The 21,696-nt window shown below is 42.0% G+C and overlaps 1 protein-coding gene across 1 annotated transcript; it reads right to left on the bottom strand.

The window, feature by feature from the left end:
• Positions 1–2,169: 2,169 nt before the first annotated feature.
• Positions 2,170–21,383, bottom strand: cd101 (CD101 molecule). The gene is made up of 11 exons (XM_079619218.1): positions 21,223–21,383; positions 20,072–20,440; positions 19,359–19,775; positions 18,719–19,120; positions 18,096–18,479; positions 17,574–17,948; positions 10,518–10,901; positions 7,375–7,770; positions 6,477–7,274; positions 5,917–6,303; positions 2,170–3,764 (listed from the first exon to the last, which is right to left on the bottom strand). Exons 1-11 carry the CDS (start codon positions 21,305–21,307, stop codon positions 3,553–3,555), a joined length of 4,209 nt encoding a protein of 1,402 aa, XP_079475344.1. The 5' UTR covers positions 21,308–21,383; the 3' UTR covers positions 2,170–3,552.
• Between the last annotated feature and the right edge of the window lie 313 nt (positions 21,384–21,696).

The following is a 21,696-nucleotide window of genomic DNA, read 5'->3' as shown; positions in this document are numbered from 1 at the left end:
ATAATTATTCAAAACACACATGTTCTCTTCCAACAGGAACATTTAGTCAATCATAACACAATGACAAAAAAACACCAACATCCGCTGAAATTACAGAAACTGCATTATGTTATGTGTCAGGTCTGGCCTTATACAATAGACAGTATATTGTATTGAATATACATTTTTCTCTACATTTTTGTTTTGTTGAGTTTAGTAAATGCATGCATTTCTTTTCTTTTGCTGCAGAAATTCAATACAAAAAATTAATGATCATCTCAGAGTAGCTTTATGTACAGTTTATGAAAAAAATAGACAGAGACAGAATTGCTGCTGTAAAGACTTTATTTGCAAAAGAACATTACTGCAAGATATACCTCTCCCTTGTCCTGGTCCTTGCCCCACTCCTCTCCCTTGTCCTGGTCCTTGCCCCACTCCTCTCCCTTGTCCTGGTCCTTGCCCCACTCCTCTCCCTTGTCCTGGTCCTTGCCCCACTCCTCTCCCTTGTCCTGGTCCTTGCCCCACTCCTCTCCCTTGTCCTGGTCCTTGCCCCACTCCTCTCCCTTGTCCTGGTCCTTGCCCCACACCTCTCCCTTGTCCTGGTCCTTGCCCCACTCCTCTCCCTTGTCCTGGTCCTTGCCCCACTCCTCTCCCTTGTCCTGGTCCTTGCCCCACTCCTCTCCCTTGTCCTTGCCCCACTCCTCTCCCTTGTCCTGGTCCTTGCCCCACTCCTCTCCCTTGTCCTGGTCCTTGCCCCACTCCTCTCCCTTGTCCTGGTACTTGCCCCACTCCTCTCCCTTGTCCTGGTCCTTGCCCCACTCCTCTCCCTTGTCCTGGTACTTGCCCCACTCCTCTCCCTTGTCCTGGTACTTGCCCCACTCCTCTCCCTTGTCCTGGTCCTTGCCCCACTCCTCTCCCTTGTCCTGGTACTTGCCCCACTCCTCTCCCTTGTCCTGGTCCTTGCCCCACTCCTCTCCCTTGTCCTGGTCCTTGCCCCACTCCTCTCCCTTGTCCTGGTCCTTGCCCCACTCCTCTCCCTTGTCCTGGTACTTGCCCCACTCCTCTCCCTTGTCCTGGTCCTTGCCCCACTCCTCTCCCTTGTCCTTGCCCCACTCCTCTCCCTTGTCCTGGTACTTGTCTTCCTCTCCCCCCGTGCAGGCATTTTTCTTTCTTTCTTTCTTTCTTTCTTTCTTTCTTTCTTTCTTTCTTTCTTTCTTTCTTTCTCTCGCTCTCTTTGTGTTGCTCTATATTGTTCCTCTTCCACACAAGATCAGCCCAAAGAGTCCTCTTTTACATTATAACATATGATCATGCGATTGAAAGAACCTCAACACCCGAGTGTGCTTCTGGATGGGAATCAGCTGTAATTTATATATTTGCATAACTTCAATAAGCTGTTTCTCAGTAGCAATGGAATAAAATACAGGGAATATATTTGTGTTTCAATTCACAATATGAACAGCTGTTCACTTTGACTTTAGCCTATATAAGTTATGTTTCGAACATGATGTTATCTGTTCTGACATACAGTGTGAAAGCATTTGTAAATTTGGCAGTAAAATTACATTGTTTTGGTATTGGTTGAGCTTGTGTGTAAAAGAAGTTCAAGCATTATAAATTTGTGTTAACTTTATGCATTTTGTGTCAAAGCAACAAGAAATGTGTTAATTGTATAGCCTACAAAGACGGATGTTGTGCTAACCGTGTTAAGAGTTTAGGAAACTTGTTAAATGTATTGAAAAAACTGTCATAGCAATTGTAAAAAACTGTAAAGAGCAAACACCTGTATAATAAACCATAACAAGACTTTTCCCCAATACAGTGTTTCCACATCACCATTTTGGTAGACTATCTTCCTAAACCAAATGTCCTTTAGTGGTTTCAGTCATGCAATGTGTTTTTGCACAGAAAGCGTTTCCTCTGTCTTCATCATGAGAACAGCCTTAACACAACCAAACCACATCCACAACATTATGATTGTCAGAGCATCTCGATTTCCTGTCTGGCTTGTGTGTGTGTGTGTGTGTGTGTGTGTGTGTGTGTGTGTGTGTGTGTGTGTGTGTGTGTGTGTGTGTGTGTGTGTGTGTGTGTGTGTGTGTGTGTGTGTGTGTGTGTGTGTGTCGAGATCTGACTCAGAAACCACAAGTGCTGTTCCTCATGTGAAGCAACTATAAAGAGAGGAATGGAGAGTAAAAGCCATTGATTTTAATTGAAAAATATCATCATCAAAACGGTTACAATTAATACATGCGTTTACAATGCACAATTCCAATGTGAACACTATAATACTGCGCAATACAACTGCAAGTTATGCAATTACAAATGGAAATTATGTAAAAGGTCCGTTCTGACAGGACTGTTAATAACTTGTACATTTTGATGTTGACATCCAAGGCTGTGCATGCAGACAAACTATCGGCTATGAGCAAAATTAAGCAAAGCAAAATACAGTAGAACCTAGAATGCATAAAATATGTGTTTACAGGAGATTAAATATGGTTTGTGCCCACTGTGTGATATTTGCAGTGAATTAAGAGCTGCAAAGAGAATAAATCTAAAATCTAATTCATTTACAAACCAAACACTCAAATACATACATGTACATCCATCATGGTCACAACTAACTACCAGTAATAAATTATCATTAAAGAGAAGACATTTCGATGTAGTTTAAGGACATTGTTATTTACTTTCGCATGATTTTGACTGTGTTTTAGGCACGGGTCTGTTCCACATGTACCGGATCTGGGCCGACACTATGTTGATGTCTGGATGCAGACACTCGATGTGAAATGTAAAATCTTGATCCTGAAACACCAGCTGAGAACAACTGCTTTAGGCCTCATCCACACTACTGCGCTTTAGTTGAGAAACGGAGAATTAAAACGAATACGATCTCCGTCCACACCAGCGTTTTAGCTGCGTATTAGAATGGATCTCCGTCCACATTAAAACGACTGAAAACGCGGATCACGTGACCACACCAACACAACAGGCGCATGTAGGCAGTTATAACATTGTAAAATGCAGAATTTACTTGCACAACAGCTGCTAGCAAAGACATCAACGTCAGTAACGCTTGTAATTCGTTATCCATGTTGCAGTCACTAACGTTACGTAGTCCAGGCTGTTTTTGTATGTTTTCTTCCCGGGGACGGGTCATGTGATGGGTGGCTGACGAATCAGGGAAGGATACGCCATGACTGATGACACCCAATCATAGAGCCGAGCGTGAGCCTCTGCGTCATCGTTTCTAAAGTCCGCCATTTTGACCGTCTTCACTAAAACGCCCTCCGGAGATTCAAAAGTCTGGACGGGAGGTGCAAACGTAGCAAAAGGTCTCCGTTTCTAAACGAAAACGCAGTAGTGTGGATGGGGCCTTAGTATCATGTATGTATATTTATCTTGCCTATTGAATTTATTTAGAGTAATATTAATCATATACTACAAAGGAGATAGTCTGGTTAGCAATATCATGAAATGTACGAGTAAATAAACTTGTATCTGAGTTCAAATAGATACCCCTCAGTGACAGCGTGTGTGTGTGTCGCAGGGCCGTGTGAGTAAACAGGGTCAGGAATGATCCGCTTCAGGACACGTGACCTCCGGCACAGGGGTAAGAGGGTTGTTTTCGGCCCACAGACACGCTTTCTTCTTCTTCAGATCACAACTCCTCGTGTGCTCTCTTCTCAACAACAATATTACAACCAACACAAGTAAACAGATCAGAGGAATAGTGATTCCCAGTGCTGGTCCTAACGGGTTTGTCTGTTTTTCAGGATCACCTGACAAAACAAATCAAATGTTAGATTGTTCCTTTTTTTAGAAAAGCAAAATATTAGTTGTTTTGTGTATACATTAGATTTGTAAGTTCATTTTAAAATAAGGTTAGGGTTAATGTTGTCATGATGTCATTTCCTGCAGCTCTAGAGTGATTAGTCAATTACGACTGAAGTGCTTGCCTCGAAATACACGTGTGCCCATAATGTGTGTGTGTGTGTGTGTGTGTGTGTGTGTGTACTTCCGGGGGATCTTGCGTCAACTAAGAAACTGGCATTGTGATGAATGGGAATGAATAGCTCTCTCTAGGTTTATAAGATGTCCGTGGAGTTTGCTGACTTTGCATTGAAAGTGTCTGTGTGTCAGGGGTCAACAAGATGGATGCTGATCCATTAACATCTTCTACTTAGTGTGGATGAAGCGATGTTGACAGAATCATTTAGTGACTAGAGTCCAGTGGAAATTATCAAAAATGGCTCAAATCACTTACAGCAGGGGTTTCCAAACTTTTTTTCTCAGACAAACCCTTAGACATAAAATATTTACTTGGAGTACCCCCGGAGATTTTAATTTCATATTAATAATTTATAGACACATTCACGGTTTTCTAATGACAGCTAACGGACACATGACATGCAAGTAAACAGATAAAATATGTCATGTTTTTTAGTAAGTGTTACATTTTAATTTTAAAATAATATATAAGGCTGAATAGCTTGGCCAAAAAAATACATTGAGATTATTTAGTCAAATATTGCATATTAAACTGTATAAGTCGCTCCGGACTATAAGTCGCTTCGGAGTATAAGTCGCTCCGGACTATAAGTCGCTCCGGACTATAAGTCGCTCCGGAGTATAAGTCGCTCCGGAGTATAAGTCGCTCCGGACTATAAGTCGCTCCGGACTATAAGTCGCTCCGGACTATAAGTCGCTCCGGAGTATAAGTCGCTCCGGACTATAAGTCGCTCCGGAGTATAAGTCGCTCCGGAGTATAAGTCGCTCCGGACTATAAGTCGATCCGGAGTATAAGTCGCTCCGGACTATAAGTCGCTCCGGAGTACAAGTTGCTCCGGACTATAAGTCACTCCGGAGTATAAGTCGCTCCGGACTACAAGTCGATCCGGACTATAAGTCGCTCCGGCTCCGGACTATAAGTCGCTCCGGAGTATAAGTATATATAAAAAGTGTGATATATAGTCCGGAAAATGTGTTATATTGCTTCTACTGCTGCTGAGACTTCCAGGACAGTATAACCAAATAGACATTGTTGTGTAATGTGCGGATGTGTGAATAAAGTGAACCTAATATTGAACCCCACATTGTGTTTCCAAGTGTTAAAGGCACAGCACATTCAGGGAGTTCACGAGAAGCAGCATTTGCTGTGAACTGAGCCGCTCTGAGATGCGGAAGACGCTGTATTATAAGCTGTACGTGTGTAAATGAACACAGTGCCACACTTCACACTATAGCTATACTACAATTTCAGTGTATTACGATTCAATTGAATTATTTGCTATTCATTAATCCACAAACCCTCTGCAGTTAATCTTGCAAACCCTTTTGGGAAACCCTTGCTTAAAGCACCTTTAAAGGAACCATATGTAAGATTGTGGCCAAAACTGGTACTGCAATCACTTTCAAATGACTGTAGAGCGGTGTATCCCCTCCCCCTCCCCCTGACTCGAGGTTGCCAGATAGGCTGCAGGATCCAGCAGGAACGTAGGCTGCTACAAGGAGCTTCCAATGGCAAGTGACAAATCCTTTTTTTATTTCAGACTTTGTCACGACGTATTTCGTAATCATAACGAGGTCTTTTAAGTTTCGTAACGTTAGAATTTTTTTATCCGACTAGAGTTAGGGTAGGTTAGAGCAGACTAGAGCAGAGCTGGCAACCCGGATGCCGAAACACTACTGACTTCGTGATTGGTAGATAGATAAAGGGTGGCGCATCCGGCCAAAACACAACATGACAACATCAACATCAGTTGAGGGCTCAACTGTGTCAGTTGATATAAGTATTTGAAATTAACATGATTTCTTAATGTCTACTGACATATCAGGGCCATTTTATGATTAATTGAAATACATTTCTTACATACGGTTCCTTTAAAATATCTTTAGTATAAAGACATGTTAGTTTAGTTTGTAGATAGTTACCTTCAGTGTGGACATGGACAGAGAGCTCTCCAGATTTATCTGAAACCAATTTCCTCCAGTTGTCAGCAGTTGGAAGCCACTCCTCTACCTGACAGTAGTATTGGCCCACATCAGTGGGGTTGATCTGCAGCACAGTCAGCTTGTAGTGTGTGGCAAGTGGTCGTCCAAACACCAGATGTTTATCACTGATTGGACTGTGTAAGGTACCGTCACGCCTGGCAGTGAATATAGCGACTTGTCCTTCTTCCTCCTGAACCTTGAACCAGGTGACCTCAAAGGCAGACTTATCACTGGACTGAGAGTCAATGACACAGTCAACGGTGAACCCGGCCTGATGATTGGTGATGTTGAGCATTCGGTTCTCCTTCTTAACATGCAGTTTACTTTCTGATTAAATCAAACACAACATCACAGATCAAACAAGAATGAAACAGAATACAGTGACACCATTAAAGACGGTCATATGTTGGTAGCCATTAGCAATGTGAGCAGGGTTTCGTAAGTTATTAATAAGACTACTAGTTGACGAAAACCGGATAAGGTGTAAATGGATGTATTACCTATACTGCGAACCGTGACGTTAGTTGAGCCTGACTGGGCTTGTGCCACTTGTTTCCACTGGCCCTCACAATCAAGCTGGTGCTGCTCAACTCTGCACTGGTAGACTCCACTATCAGCTGTATCTGAGTTTAATACAACCAGATTGAACGTACGAGAAGTAGGTCTAGAGAAGCGTAACCTGTCCTTTTTTTCTGTAAAGTACTGTAGACGACCATTATAAGAGTATGACAATAAAGATATCCAGCTAGTAGATTCCAGGCTAGTAAACACCCATTTGAGAGTGTAGTGACGTGTAGGATCCTCTTTTTCTACATGCACTGAGCATGCAAGCTCAAACTGCTCTCCTTCTTTGATGAAAAGATCCTTTTCAGTCCTGTCCATGGTAAAGCTGTCTGTTGTTTTGTTCTCCGCAGTGTCCACATGGACGGATAGCTCTCCAGACTTGTCTTCGCCGATCCTTCTCCACTTGTTCGCAGCTGTCTGAATCCATTCAGCAACCTGACAATAGTAAAGGCCAGTATCAGTGGGGTTGATGTTTGGCACAGTCAGCTTATAGTGCATGGCACTTGGGCGTCTAAACACCAGATCTTTATCATCGACTGCACTGTGTAAGGTCCCGTCACGGCTGGCATTGAAGATGATGATGGGTCGGTCGTTTCTCTGACCCCTGGACCAAGTCACCTCAAACACAGATACATCACTGGACCGTGAGTCAATGGTGCAGTCAACGGTGACCCCCTCTTGCAGATTGGTGATGTTGAGGCTTTGGTCCTCCTTGTGCACATGCAGATTGTTCTCTGATTTAATTTAAGAATAGAAAAATCAGCGTAAATGATCTTTTAAATAAATTTTTGTATGATTTCAGAACTCTAAATTAAAAAAATATAGAATACTCACCTATAAGAAGAACACTAACATTTGTGTAACCTGACTTGTCGCTTGCCTTAGATGACCATTGACCTTTACAGTCCAGCTGGTACTGCTGAACGTGACAGTGGTAGCGCCCCCTGTCTTCCTGGATGGCTCTATGTATAGCCAATTGAAAGACACCCACTGCTGGGCTGGAGAAGTGGAGGCGTCCCTCAAACTCTTCATAGCTGTTGAATATCAGACTGCCATCATAACTATAGGTCAGAAGTGGAAGTGTGGACTGATCTCGGTTATACAGCCAGGAGAGGGAATAGCGAAGTGTGGAATCAGACCCAATACCATCCACTGAGCAACTCAACACCAGTTGCTCTCCCTCTTCAACCTCCAGCTGAGTGTTATCTTTATTCATTCTGAAATCACTGGCTGAAACATAAAAGACAAGTACAACATCAGTAAGTGGGTTATGATATGAGGTCTTTTTTTGTCTGAATTTCTTAATTTATTCATAATTTCTATAAATCCATAAATGCAACGATTTGAATAAATCTCTTCTGTGATGTTTTAATTTCTGAATTAAAAGCCATTTTGATATTTTTGGTGGCATAAAGTAAAAAATGTGGTAAAAGCTTAATCCAAAGCACTTTCATGGCAATTTGTAACTATTTAATGTTTGAGTGAATTGGTGTCTAATTCGTATGAATTTGTTTGATCTCATTCGTACATTTTCGTACAAAATACTGATGATTAGGATTAGGGATGTGGTTAGGGGTGAACCTTCATGCTTACTTAAAAAAAAAGAAAATGAGACATTTATTCACAACTTACATTGTACAACACCTTTGTTCATATGAAATCGCAACATTGTTAAAGTCGGCATGAAATCAAAATTGACCCTATTTACTTTGTTAGCGGATATTACTAGACCTTGTGGTGAACAATTAATCCGTGGAAGTTAATACACAGAAAAAAATTGTTTGCCGTGGTTATCTTAATCAAAGTCTGAAAAGTTACTTCCGCTCTGGAATTGTTCTTTTTCTGATGACGTAGGCTTGACGGCTTGGGTTGTTTAAACGCTTAACCACTCCCTCAAACCGTTACTCTGCTATGGGCGAGAGATGGAGAGGAGGAGCGCTGAAGTAAAACCCGGCCCTCTGTTCAATATTCCCTTTCACTCGGAAATACATCACAACACTGGAGAAAAGTCGTTTGCAACTTCCGGTTCACACAGACTTTAAATAATAGTAATGTTTTCTCATTAGATCGGCTTGCCTGAATCTCATTATATCATATGGATAAAAAGGTCTTATAAAAAATATACAGTATATTGTATTATTTCTTAGAAAAAAGTAGTTTTGTTAAAATATTGGAAACACATTTTAAACTAGACTTTTATTTGAACCAAGTAAAGAATAGGTTTTTTAATCATTAAAAACGTACTTGTGTGAAGTATATTGCAGTTCAGTGAAAAGACCATTGCAATGAAGTGTGTGTGTGTGTGCGTGTGCGTGTGCGTGTGCGTGTGTGTGTGTGTGTGTGTGTAGGGTTGCCAACTTTGGGACTTAGGCTGGAGTGAGACTGTACTTATAGTATTAACGCTGATTTATGCACACACACAAAAAAACGAATAGAATGGAAACGATTTTTCAAAATGTACAATTAATCTATTGATTGCACTATAAAAAAATAAAGATTGAGGTGATTAAATAACAAACATTTAAAACAACAACATCAAAACAATAAGAAATCTCAACACAAAGGGACACATAATAGTTACTCCGCCACCCCAGAAAACCACAACACACAAGCTTCACACATTAGGCCTGGTGTATGGCAGTGGCAGTTGGCCTCTTCACTACTGCAGGAGCTCGTATGTGAAGCAGGGTTCAAAGCTATTGCGTTCATTGCGTCTGTCACGTGACAAACGAACGAAAGACTCGGAAGGTAAAGTAATTTTTTATGTTCCTTGTAAATTATTTTTGACTGCATTATAATGATTTCTTAATTCAGAATATGATAAAGACTGCATAGGTGGATGTGTTCGAGGAATTTGGCTGTCAAAAGTATAACATTTAAGTCCCTTAAATGAACGAAATAACTCGAAATTTTAATGAACCAGATCGAACAAGCGAGTCAGTAAAATGATCCGAACTTCCCATCACCCTTCAAGTGACAGTTTGTTCCTGACCTGGTGTCAGTCTTGTTTAGGCCAATAACTGAAGGTTCGCTCAGCATCCGCATTTGAGTGTGGCAGGCTCAACACAATCTGGGCAACCTTTGATAATTTGGGGGAAAAAGCCACCTGCCTGATTTGCCAAAACGTAATTTGTACCATGAGCCTATTTTTATTGAGCAATTAGCTAGCCCACATAAGGCACGTCAGACACCGTTTGCAACTATAGTTGAAGTCTGTACTTTCGGCACACAGACTGATTAGGCAAGGCTACGTCTGTAGTGACAAGGCACACCATTTTATTATCTGCTTACCTTGATTGTCATCCAAACTTTCAAACGTGCATCAGTGTGTTCTCCGACTCCGAACCTATGCTCTGAACTCTCACACGCAACTGACGTATCAGGCGCAAGGATTTCAGCGAATTACCGATCAGAGAATACTGCAGTAGGCAGATGGGTTTCACTTTATTTGGATGGTCCCTTTAACACATTCTGTTGTCTATAAGTAAAATTGCCCCTTCATGTCTACTAACTATCATTAGAGTGTCAGTAGAGCATTAGTAGACTGGTAGGGTTAGGGTTAGAATAAGTTGACATGCAGTTGCAAAGTTACTTATAGTCTGTAGAGTGTCTGTTGGAGGAGCATCACAATAAAGAGTTTGCAGATATTAAGCAGACACTCTACTAATCCTCTAATGAGAGTTAGTTGACATGTATTTGCACAGTTACTTATAGTTAACAGAATGTTCAAAAGGGACCATCCAAATAAAGTGTTACCGGCAGATGTTACAGCTGTGGGCTCAGCTAAACTCCTCTCCTGTCAATAATATGGCAGCTGTGGTCTCATCAACAGAAAATGAACGGATTGAGAGGGGAGAAAAATGGATTTTGGCGTGATAAGAGCGTGAGATTGATGCTGAAAGCGTGAATGTCACGCCAGATGCGTGAGAGTTGGCAACCCTGGTGTGTGTGTGTGTGTGTTTGTGTGTTTTCTTCACCTTTCTCGTTGACAACAAGCTCTGTGGAACCAGTCATTTTCTTTAGGGAATACCAGTCACCAATAGGATCCTGAAGCCACTCTTCCACCTCACAGCGATACTGTCCACTGTCAGATGTTCGGGCCTGATGGACAGTCAGCAGGAAGGTCTGTTTCTGTCTTACTTCCATGCGGATTCTCTGGTTCATCTCTAGTCCAGCTGCTGGGCCAAACTTGACAACAGCATCTAGGTCCATAGTTAAGAGCGTCTGGGACCCAATCATCCATGCAATCGTGAAACGAGAAGTATTTGTAGTTGTCGTCAGGACTGAGCATTCAATCTTAACATCAGTGTTGACAGTGGTTTCCAGACGAGACTTGAGTTTGGACAGGCTCATCTTGCTGACTGTTGGTAAACATTACAAAGTTAGGAGAATAGAGAGAGACAGAAATATTAATTAAATTGCTGAATCCACAGTTATCTAAATGCTTTATAAAAGCAGTTGGATATTTTATTTTGCCGCTCTGGGAAAGGATATGTACAAATGTTCTGTTATTTAATTTACATGCTTGAAACACACACACACACACACACACAATGTTGGCATATGTGGTCACGTGTTTATTCTGTCTGAGCCATGGTTAAGTTTCCAGTTCTCCTTTTCAATTGATATCTCTCATTTTTAATTTGTCTTCTCATTGTGAAAAGCTTTATGTCCTGAAGTGACAACATAAAATACAGTTTAAAACATTTTATAAAGTATATAATCTTAATATAGTCCCAGGTTCAGGAAGCTGTCGTCTGTAAAAAGCGCTGTACACAAGCTAACTTTTGTGTTTTACTGCTCAGGAACAGCGTTACAAATAAATCTTAACAACTAATTCCTAATTTCATCCAATTTCTGTAGGCCAAGGAACAGGGTTTTGCTTTCGCATGGAAAAACAGCGTCTCCAAGACATCGTGACAACACTACAATTCACTAAATCCTCATCTTCTTTCTTTGTGTATGCCTTTGGGTGGGCATTATGCTAATGTTGTGAAATAGCTGTTTGCAGAAATAATATCTGGACGGTGTAATATCAAGGTGTTTTAGGAAGGTCTGTGTAACAGGTGGCTGCTCCTTCTGTCTCCTTCCTGAATACTAATAGTCTTTAATCCAACAATGAAAGCCATACAAAGGAAACAACTTCTTAATACTGACAAGATCGGACAAAGAACTGAACAAAACAGGGAGTACTTATCCCAGAACTAAACGAGGGAACTAACAAGTTAATTAACAGAACAGGTGACCGGAATCATTAATCAGACACACTGGGAAACTAGGTCAAGTGACATGCACAGGGAAAATAGAACAAAAACACAGAACAGAAGATAACCCTGAAAGTACACCCCTCTCTGGAAATGTGTGTCCTCACGCCGTACAAGGTCCAACTGAGAAGGGAGGGCGGGGGCTTTGGAGGAGGACGTGGAAGAGGAAAGGGACCATAACGGTCAGAAACATTCCATGGGGGAGTGGAGGGAAGGAGGACCCAGGGGGACCCAGGAGCAGGAGAAGCCATACAGGGACCCAGGCCACAGCCAGCACTGTGGTCAAAGGTGGGGTCGCAGGAGGAAGGAGCCATGGTGGAGGCCTGGGAGCAGGGAGCAGGGTTGCGATCTCCTGCAAAGAGCCAGGATGACACCACAAGTCTGGAAGGCCAAGGTGGAGCTTTGGAGCTCGGTCTTGGAATCGAGGCAGAGGCCCAAAATACTGCAGTGGAGTCGGAAGGGCAGAGGACAATGGTGGCACCGGAGCCCGGTGGAGCCAAAGGCATCGAGGGTGGAGGCACAGCCAGAAGACAGGAATCCAGTGGTGGAACCAGGGTGATGCCTGACCAGGGCGGAGGCAGGGGGACGAGGGAGCCCGGTGAAACTGGTGGGATGAAGGACCATGGTGGAGCTGAGGGAGCATTGAGCCAATGCGAAGCCGATAGATCGGAGGACCAGGGTGGAGTCCGGGGCTCTGTGGCTGGAGGCAGAGAAGGTGTATACTCACACTGAGGCAGAGCTGGGTGCTGGAAGACCCAAAGGCATTGTAGCAATCTCGCACACCTGGTCAAGGCAAGGCAAGGCAAGGCAAGTTTATTTATATAGCACATTTCATACACAGTGGTAATTCAAAGTGCTTTACATAGAAGAAATAAAAATACAAATAATTACATAGATAATAAAAGAAATAAGAATAATTAAAACAGTTTAGAAAATAAAATACAGTGCAAACAGTCGGACGAACAGTGGCACAGTGCTCATTCAGTAAATGCAAAGCTAAACAGTGGTAATTTAAAGTGCCTTACATAGAAGAAATTAAAATAATCAAAAGAAATAAGAATAATTAAAACCGTGTCTGAGATGGAAGTGATTGAGCAGGTTTGCGGTGCCACTGGACCTACAATCCAGGGACGTCCTCTGCTCATGTCGTCAGACATGTCGGTCAGACATGTCCATGGGCTCAGCCCCCGGGGAAAGGTGTGGCTCAGCTTGATGTCCTGGCTCGTTGTGCACGGCAGGCTCTGGCTCCATGTCTGCGGTGAAGTTTTTCTGTAGCTCCATCAGGCAGGGTGAAGGCTGACTAGGCTCAGGGTCGGGGTCACTTTTTGTACAGTCTTTCTCTGTTGGGAACTTGTTTGACTGATAAGACCTATTCTGGATGTGCACACTTTGGGACAGTAAAGTAGAGGTCTACTACCCAACCTGAGCCAGATGGGTCCAGACGAACTAGCGGGTTTTGAGTTGGGTTTGGGTTAATGTCTCATTAATATCTTAGGGTACAGGTCGGGTTTGGGTTTGTAATTAAGAAAAACTATGTATATCTACCACGCTCTTTTGGTCACAACAGAGCAGACGGCACTCAAACCTAAACTATGTGTGTGATAAGGCAAACAATTACTGAGGGAAAACATATTGGGCTACAGTGCAAAATGATGCAGGGAAAGCTGCACTGCAACTAATTCTACCAAATTGGTTTGTAGCTAATTGCCAGCTGTTCTGTCCTCGGCTCTGGATTCGAGTTCTGCCACAGGAAAATCAACGTACTTAAGACATTTTTTGATACAGTCCTTGTAACGCTTTTTGGGCAACCTTGACTCCTGTGATCTTAAGTCAGCACTTTGTAGAGAATCTGACATGGATATGGGAACTTCCATAACATGTATAACATGGCCTGTCCAACAAACATGATCATGGCCTCGACACTGATCATTGTCCAAAACTCTGTCCTGCCATTTGATGCTGATGATTGATCATGGAGACCTCGGATGGAATTTTTCAAGCTGTTTCAGGTGCTTTCAGTACAGTGTCCAGGTTTCACAGCCATAGAAAAGACTAGTGAGCATGAACAACCTGTATATCCCGATCTGATCAAGCTGGTTAACAGCTTGCTCTTGTGGGTCTGTACTCTTGTATGCACACAACTGAGGGATTGGCTGGCTTTTATGATGCATGAAGAAATCTCCTTGTCTAGCGAGTCATCAGAAGTGATAATGCTTTGTTACTTCTATGGTCACTATGTGGAGGGGCTCTAGAGCCAGTAGCAGGCTAAAATAAGACCTCAGTGAGGCCTGATAAGACAGCCACTGATGGTGAGGCCAAAGAGATGTGCAACTTCTGTTCATAACGACTTGATCCAACACTGAGTGTGCCATAAGGGCACAGTCATCAGCAAACAGGATCAGTATCAGTTGTTCGATCGATTTGGTATTCAGTCTCCGGAGATCAAAAAGGGACCCATCCAATCTATATCACAGGTACAGTCCTCTCTCGAGTCCTTATAGAGAATGTGCCAGGAAGCAGGTAAAGAACAGGTTGAAAAGGATGGGAGTAAGCACACATTCTTGTCACATCCCATATGAAATGTCAAATGAAAGTGAAGCATCTCCATTGGAGAGGACAAGCCCATCATCCTGTGGTGAAAGAGGCAGATCAGGTTTGTAAAATTTCTGCGGCATCCAAACTTTACAAGAATGGTCCACAGGGCTTCTCTTTTTACAGGGTCAAAAGCCTTTGTAAGGTCGATGAAAACGGCATAGAAATTCATATGCTGCTTGATGCATTTTTCCTGAACCTGCCTGACTGTGAAGACCATATAAATGGTGCCATGGCCATGTCTGAATCCTCACTGAGTCTCTGGCAAGGACTTCTCTGAGATGGCCTATTCAGAATTCTTGCAATGATCTTTCCAGTAATTGACAGAAGTGAGATGCCTCTGTACTTGCCATAGTGTGCTTTCCTGCCCTTATTCTTAAAGATGGTTACCAATGTGGCCTCTTTGAATATTTGTGGCATGATTTCCTCATCCCAGATGTTGGTCAAGATGCATAGGAATGCGCAGAGCATTTCCAGGCTTGCCACTTTGAAAATCTCAGCAGGGATGCCATGCTTACTGGCCGCTTTACAACTGCTAGTCTGATTTATTGCCTAGTTTACCTCCCCCAGGGTTGGGAGCAGGTCAGTGTCTTTCAGTGTAGGTGTCACAGAGCTGCACTCTGTTCCCCTTGTCAGCCCTTTCTAGAAACACATGAACACATACTTGGGTTTTTAAAAGACACTTTATTTACCTTGATGTACCAGCGAAGGGAGAGATGGATTACACCCACACCCACACAAACATGCACCTACAACGAGACTGTTGTGTCTCAGACTGGCCACTTGAGCACTAGCCCAGTGGACATTTGGGCGTTTCGCGGGCCATTGACGTGTCACCTGGGTCAGCATGCATGGTGGCGGCCATCTTGATTTTAGTAAAAGACCGGAATGGACTTTTGTTGTGCTTTTTGTACCTGTACTGTGTTGCATCATGGGAGTGGGAGATACCAAGTATGGTGGGTAAGGGGTGGAATTGTGTTGAAGTTATTTATGTATAATTATTGTAGATTGATATAATTATATTTATACTTTCTATAATTATTGTTGAACTGAAGTTTGTGCTGTGTTATTTAAATTTGTGTGTTGAAGGAAATGGGGTTACTTGATCTTTAACACATGTTTATGGTATTTAATACTTCCCCATTTTATGATTGAGAAATGGTTGTACCCATGTGTATAAATGCTCACCTAAGGAAGTGGTCAGGAAGTCTATGACTGGTGGTAGTGAGTGCAGTATCTGCTGAGTACTCTGATTGAATTGTGTTATCTGATCCAAGGTGATTGTTTTTGTAGATTGAAGTCTTTTTTTTTTTTTTTTTTTTTTTTTTTTTTTTATGTTTCATGTTTTTGGCACCTGTGAGCACCTTGCACTTTCCTGGCTTGGGAGAACGGAGAATAAACTGAAAACTGGCATTTAACGTCCTCCATGTGTTGATTTGAAGAACTCCCACCATGCATGCTGACCCAGGTGACACGTCAACGGCCCGTGAAACGCCCAAATGTCCACTGGGCTAGTGCTCATGTGGCCAGTCTGAGACACAACAGTCTCGTTGTAGGTGCATATTTGTGTGGGTGTGGGTGTAATCCATCTCTCCCTTCGCTGGTACATCAAGGTAAATAAAGTGTCTTTTAAAAACCCAAGTATGTGTTCATGTATTTCTAAAAAGGGCTAACAAGGGGAACAGAGGGCAGCTCTGTGACAGTAGGCTTCTGTGGGATGGAATCCAAAGCTGAGGGGTCAATTTTATCAGGTAAATCAGATAAATGTTCCATGACGTGGCGTGATGCTTTGTCTTGAAGGGCCGTAGACTGCCTTCAGCGCACTGAAGAATTTCTTGAAATTGCTTGCAAAACGTCGTGCATTGCACGCAGCTCTTTCTGGGTCTTGTTCTGTAGGTGTTTGAAGCTGTCTTTCTTCACTATGGAGCTGTGGACGTTTTTCCACTCAATAAATGCCTTGTGTTTTTCTTCCAACACTCGTTAGTGTGGACATGAGGATGGAGTCAAGGTTTTCATAGAACACTTCCTTTGCTTCTTTTCTGCTGGCCGATGTAGGGGTGCAAGCGCTGATGACTGTGATGTACCTAGTACTGGTCAATGTAAAGGGAAGCTTCATTAGCTGCCCGCTGGAAAATCAGGCAGCAGGTGGAGGAACTTGGTCTGAATGGAAAAGCCAACCCCACGGAGTCTACCCTTGTTCTCCGTCTACCCCTTCCAGAAGAAAGTATAGACTCCCTCTGGTTCGCTGATGGATCCTTACTCCTCAATACAATCACAGCAGGGCTTGAACAGAGGTAATTGAAGAAGCGGGAATATGAGGAATATCTGCACAATACCTGCACGAGTAAGATATTTAGTTGGGAAGCTGTTGCGCTGAAGCAACCCCACCCTCTTGGCCACTGAAGTCCAGTGGCACGACAAGCTTTACGGCTGGTAATTTCTTTGGTTGCAGTAAATGGCCAGGCGTTCTTCAGTACTCCAGCCTGTCCTATGCACTCCACAGTGCAATGCTTCACTACCTTCCTGACCATTGAACCATAGTGGTTTAATTTGCCTGTTCGGTTTAGACTTTACATGCAACTATCCCTAAATCTAACCCTACCCTAAATTAATGGTAAGTAAATATCGTCAATTAACATTACCAAATACATATTTGTGTAATTATAAAAGAATGTGTGACCAGGTTGGGACATGGGTAGGGTTAGAAGAAGGGGTAGGTATAAAAGCAGTTTAATGGTTGTTTTAAGGTCAACAGTGTGATTACATGTGTAATTATGTGCAGATACTTTAAATATTAGTACAATGTAACATTTTGTATGTACATTGTGGCGAGCAGGACGAGGTCGAGGGCCGTGGGAGGACGGCGCGAGGCCGGTGGCGTGATTATAATGAGCGACACCTGCGCGACGCACCGGTCTCGTATCTCTCACGTTCCTCGACCTTGTCCTGCTCGCCACATACATATTTTATATATGTACATAGTAGTTATTGACACCTTATGTAACATCAGACTAAACAACTTATATTTGTCTACACAACTAATTAAAAAAAATTAGCATAGGCCTTAAAATCAAAAGATATGAGAGTATAAAGACTAATGTATGTTCAAATGTTTGATGTAGAATGTACCTTATTAATACAATTATAGAAAAATTAAAAATAAAAAGCTGTATTTACCAGGTTTATGTACAGTCACCGCCAACAGGTTGGAGTTCTTCATGGCTTTCTGTACATACTTTTGATAGGCATCAACTTGGCACTGGTACTGTCCTTCTTGTGGCTTGCTGGCTTGTGGCACTATGAGCAAATAATGTGTGGCTGACGGCTGTGTCTGGATGGACAGCTGATAGTTTCTCTGATCTGCTCCCCAGGCGATTTCTCCAGTGTGGCGTATGGATAAAATATTCCTCTGTACAGTTGAATTGGGCGGCTGAAACATCCAGCGTACAGCCAGAGACACTTTAGGCCCTTTGATTATACATAATAATTCTACTGAAGAATTTATAGGCACATTTGTTGTACGGCTTATCAAGGTCACCTTCATTAGAGATTCTGAAAAGAAATTTCTGCAATAATTATTCATACTCTGGTATCAGAAACATGCAGTAGAAATATTATTAATGACAAAGAATTTATGTCAGCATATCTAGACAGTTTCTCTGATCCTGAGAATAATGTGTGATTATATAACAGTCTTACCAACAGAATTAACTAAAATGGCTTTTTGCTGAAACTTTGCGTTGGCTTTCGTCATCTCTCCATTGCTCTGTACGGTCCATTCAGACACAATGCACTTGTATTCGCCTCTGTCAGATGTTGCAGATGCACCGATCTCCAGGGTAAAGTTTCCAGCTGGAGAATGGAGTGTTTGAACATGTCTGCTCTGATACTTTGTCCCAATATCTTTCATCACTCCCTCATGGGTCAGACTAATGACATCACTGAAGGAATCCCCTGAGTCTCTCTTGTGTTGCCATGACACTGATAAAGGACCTTTGAATCCCGACACCGAGCAGGTGACCTGTAGTGTATCTCCCTCAGTCACAGCATCCTCCACCACCATGACCAGCGTCAGATCACTCTCTGACCAGACAGGACAATAAACAGGCAATGTCAGTGTTTTGTAATACAATAAAATAATTGAATAACATTTTTATTATATGTGTATTTTTTTTGTATTTGGTATAAATAATAATTATATTTAGATATTCAGGATGTTCTTCACTAAAAGAAAATTTACACAATTTGATCTTGGAAATGACCAAAACACCTAAGCAACTGAATTGCAACACAAAGAGGAGAAACATTGTAGCATTATTTACCTTTGGCCGTGATGCTCACAGTCTCTGGACTGGACAGTTGTTTTTGTATTTTTCTGAAGGTGCCATCATCATTCATGTCTTCCTGCCATACTTCACACTGGTATTGGCCCTGGTCTTCAGCCCTAGCCGAACGGATGGTCAGCAAGTAGTCCGTGCGACTGCTTTTCACTGCTCTCATCTCCGCTGCATTCTCTCTCTCTTTATAACTGTCAAACACGGTGAGCATCCCAGAAGATCCAATCTGAGCCACGCTCTTCTGGTTCTTCAGCCAGGTCACAGAAAAGAAATGACCAGGAAGACTCTGTGCCTTCACACTGCAGTGGATGTCCAGGGCATCTCCCACCTGTAGGGGCCCGGTTGAGGCCTTCATGTAGACACTGAACGAACCTGCCTCAGGGGCCACTTATGAAACACAGGAAACAGCATGAGCAATTGTACTGTAAATTATTGACAGCAGAGAGCATAAAATTAATGAAATTTAAGAGACATTTAGAAAAATGTGTAGATAAATCAACCGTTTAAGTGCATTTTTTGTTACTTTCGTACGCTAAATTCTGTTGGGTCACTAGGTTTAAAGACTGGGTCCTGAAGCAAAACCAGTTGAGAAACTCTGGTTTAAATTACAAAATATCAATCTTACCAACTTGTTTGACCTCCACGTTGCATGGTGTGCTGGTTTTGTGGGCAATCTGTGTCCAGGAACGGTCTGGGTCTTGGATCCACTCAATGGCTTTGCAGTAGATGTTCCCCTGGTCTGACTGCTGCACTTGCAACATCTTCAGTCTGAAGGTTGTGTCCTCCACCTTATCCATGCTGATAAGACCTGCGCGGTAGCGATCCTCAAATCCAGCTCCTGGCTTTACAGTCAGATCTTTGTCCAGAGTGATGATTGGTCGGTGGTTCTCATCCGCTTCACTGTGGAGAAACCAGCTGACCGACAGATGAGTGTGCTGATAAGTTTCGCTGGAGACCTGGCACTCAAGCTGAAGAAGATCACCTTCAGACAAACTCTGAGAGGAAGAGCCAGAGTACGATGCCTTCAGGGTGTCCTCAATCACTGTGGATTTTGGCATTGAAAACATTAGTAACAACGATTTATCGACCAATATGTGTTTTTCAGTGGCAATACCAATATCTAGAGACTAACTGACGGCTGATATAATAGTCATTTAAATAAATATATGTACAACTTCAGCTTATAGCTGATAATCTTCTGTTCGGATGAATGGAAATGTCAATGGATGCTAGTTTAATTTCTCTAGATATAGATCTGCCAATGAAATATCAATAATCTCAAAATGGACAAATCATCTGATTAATCACCAAAACACTCAAGATAAAGAAATATCTTACCATTAAGTTTTGTTTTTGCTTCATAACTTCCGAAATATGCGCCATCTGTGTTCGGGGTTTGACAGAAGATATCACCCTCATCCCCTTTAAGCAAATGTTTGATCCTCAAGAGAACTGAAGATCCTGACAACCTCTCAATCTCAATATCTTTTTCCCTTACTCTATTGGAGAACATTGCGTAGGGAAAGTCCTGCTCTTTAGTACTGATGATATTTATATCCACGTTTGATTTCTTGACCTTAAATTCAAAATCCTGCTGAGATGAGCCTTTAAATCCACTAACAGTACAGGATATTGAGATGGGATATCCTTGCACTCTATACAGAGGACCTCCCTGGATCTGGACCTCACGCTGACCGTAGCACAGATCTGTGTGGAGAGATGCATTAGACAGGAATATCTTAAATATTTCATTTACTTCATTTACTCTCCCCAGTGTTGTTCCAAACATGTATGACTAACTTTCATTAGGGGTTTTTTTCATTTACACTGCTCTTTTCCATACAACAAAGTGAATGGGGGCTAGGGATGTCAAGCTCCAAAAACGACAAAATAGCAACAAAAATTATCCTAAAAGTGATCCATGCACTATACATCCTATAAGTCAACTGAACCCATATGATAGATTTGTGTGACAGCATTAGCTCTCTTATCTTTTCACACAGCAACACTGAATATGTAGAAGTGCAAAATAAGATTTAAGAACGTCAGCAGAGTGATTTTAACTGAGTAAATAGAGTAAATAACACTTAAATAGCACAAAGCTATTGTTTAGATTCAGAAGATTTTGAATGTATATCGTATAAAGCGGTGTAACTTTATTGTTTCGTAGTTTGGGTAATGGGTACTAGGTTGTTTCCTAGAATGGGTAGGTTTAAGGGTGGGTTAATGTGTAAGATACAGGTCAACAGTGTAATTATTGATGTATATATAGATAATAATTACAGCTGTAAATACATTCAGATATTTATATAAACATAAGTACCATGTAAAAACAATATATGTATACAATAAGTGCATTGCATCAAATTATTAATTCAAATTTTAGTACATAGTAGTCACCTAATACAGCGTCCAAGTGGGACCAAATTATAAATGCAGTCTATATATTTGTAATCTTTAAACTATAATGAAATGATATTCAGTCTTACCCCCCTGCAGGAGTCCTGTGAGAAACAGCAACAGCCAAAAGTCCACCATCCTGAATCTGATCGATCCTTTTGCTTTCTCTCTCATCTCCACAGTACAACTTCATCCAGGTTTGAGCAAGAGAACCTAAACCTGATATATGTTCTCTGACGCAAGTGACTGTGGCTCATCAGATAAAAAGGAGGAAGCTATTGCACTGAATATTGGTTTCCTGTTGTCTCGCACCGCTCTTCACACTTGCTTCATTTCCCCCAAGTTTTCGTCATTACACAAGTGAACAGTGCTTTATAACAGACCTGCAGTCTATATGGAGCATGACTGATATCATACACTGACTGAAGATCTGCAGTTTTGTGCTATTTCACCAAGTGGTGCATAGAGAGGAGAGTCAAACTTGTCAGTGAAAATTACTTACTATAAAATGACTTACCTTACCACTATGTTGTCATTTGGTTATTACTGCGATTGTTTCATGT

Source organism: Phoxinus phoxinus (genome assembly GCF_949152265.1).
Source record: "Phoxinus phoxinus genome assembly, chromosome: 7".
In the NCBI taxonomy this organism is placed as follows: domain Eukaryota; kingdom Metazoa; phylum Chordata; class Actinopteri; order Cypriniformes; family Leuciscidae; genus Phoxinus; species Phoxinus phoxinus.
This window is presented reverse-complemented; position numbering and strand designations above follow the sequence as displayed.

Coding starts and splice junctions, on each gene's coding strand:
- cd101 (XM_079619218.1), bottom strand. CDS start 21,307: ATGAGAGAGAAAGCAAAAGGATCGATCAGATTCAGGATGGTGGACTTT. Junction 20,441..21,222: donor CACAGGACTCCTGCAGGGGG/GTAAGACTGAAT, acceptor CTCTCCACACAG/ATCTGTGCTACGGTCAGCGT. Junction 7,771..10,517: donor GCTTGTTGTCAACGAGAAAG/GTGAAGAAAACA, acceptor TTTATGTTTCAG/CCAGTGATTTCAGAATGAAT.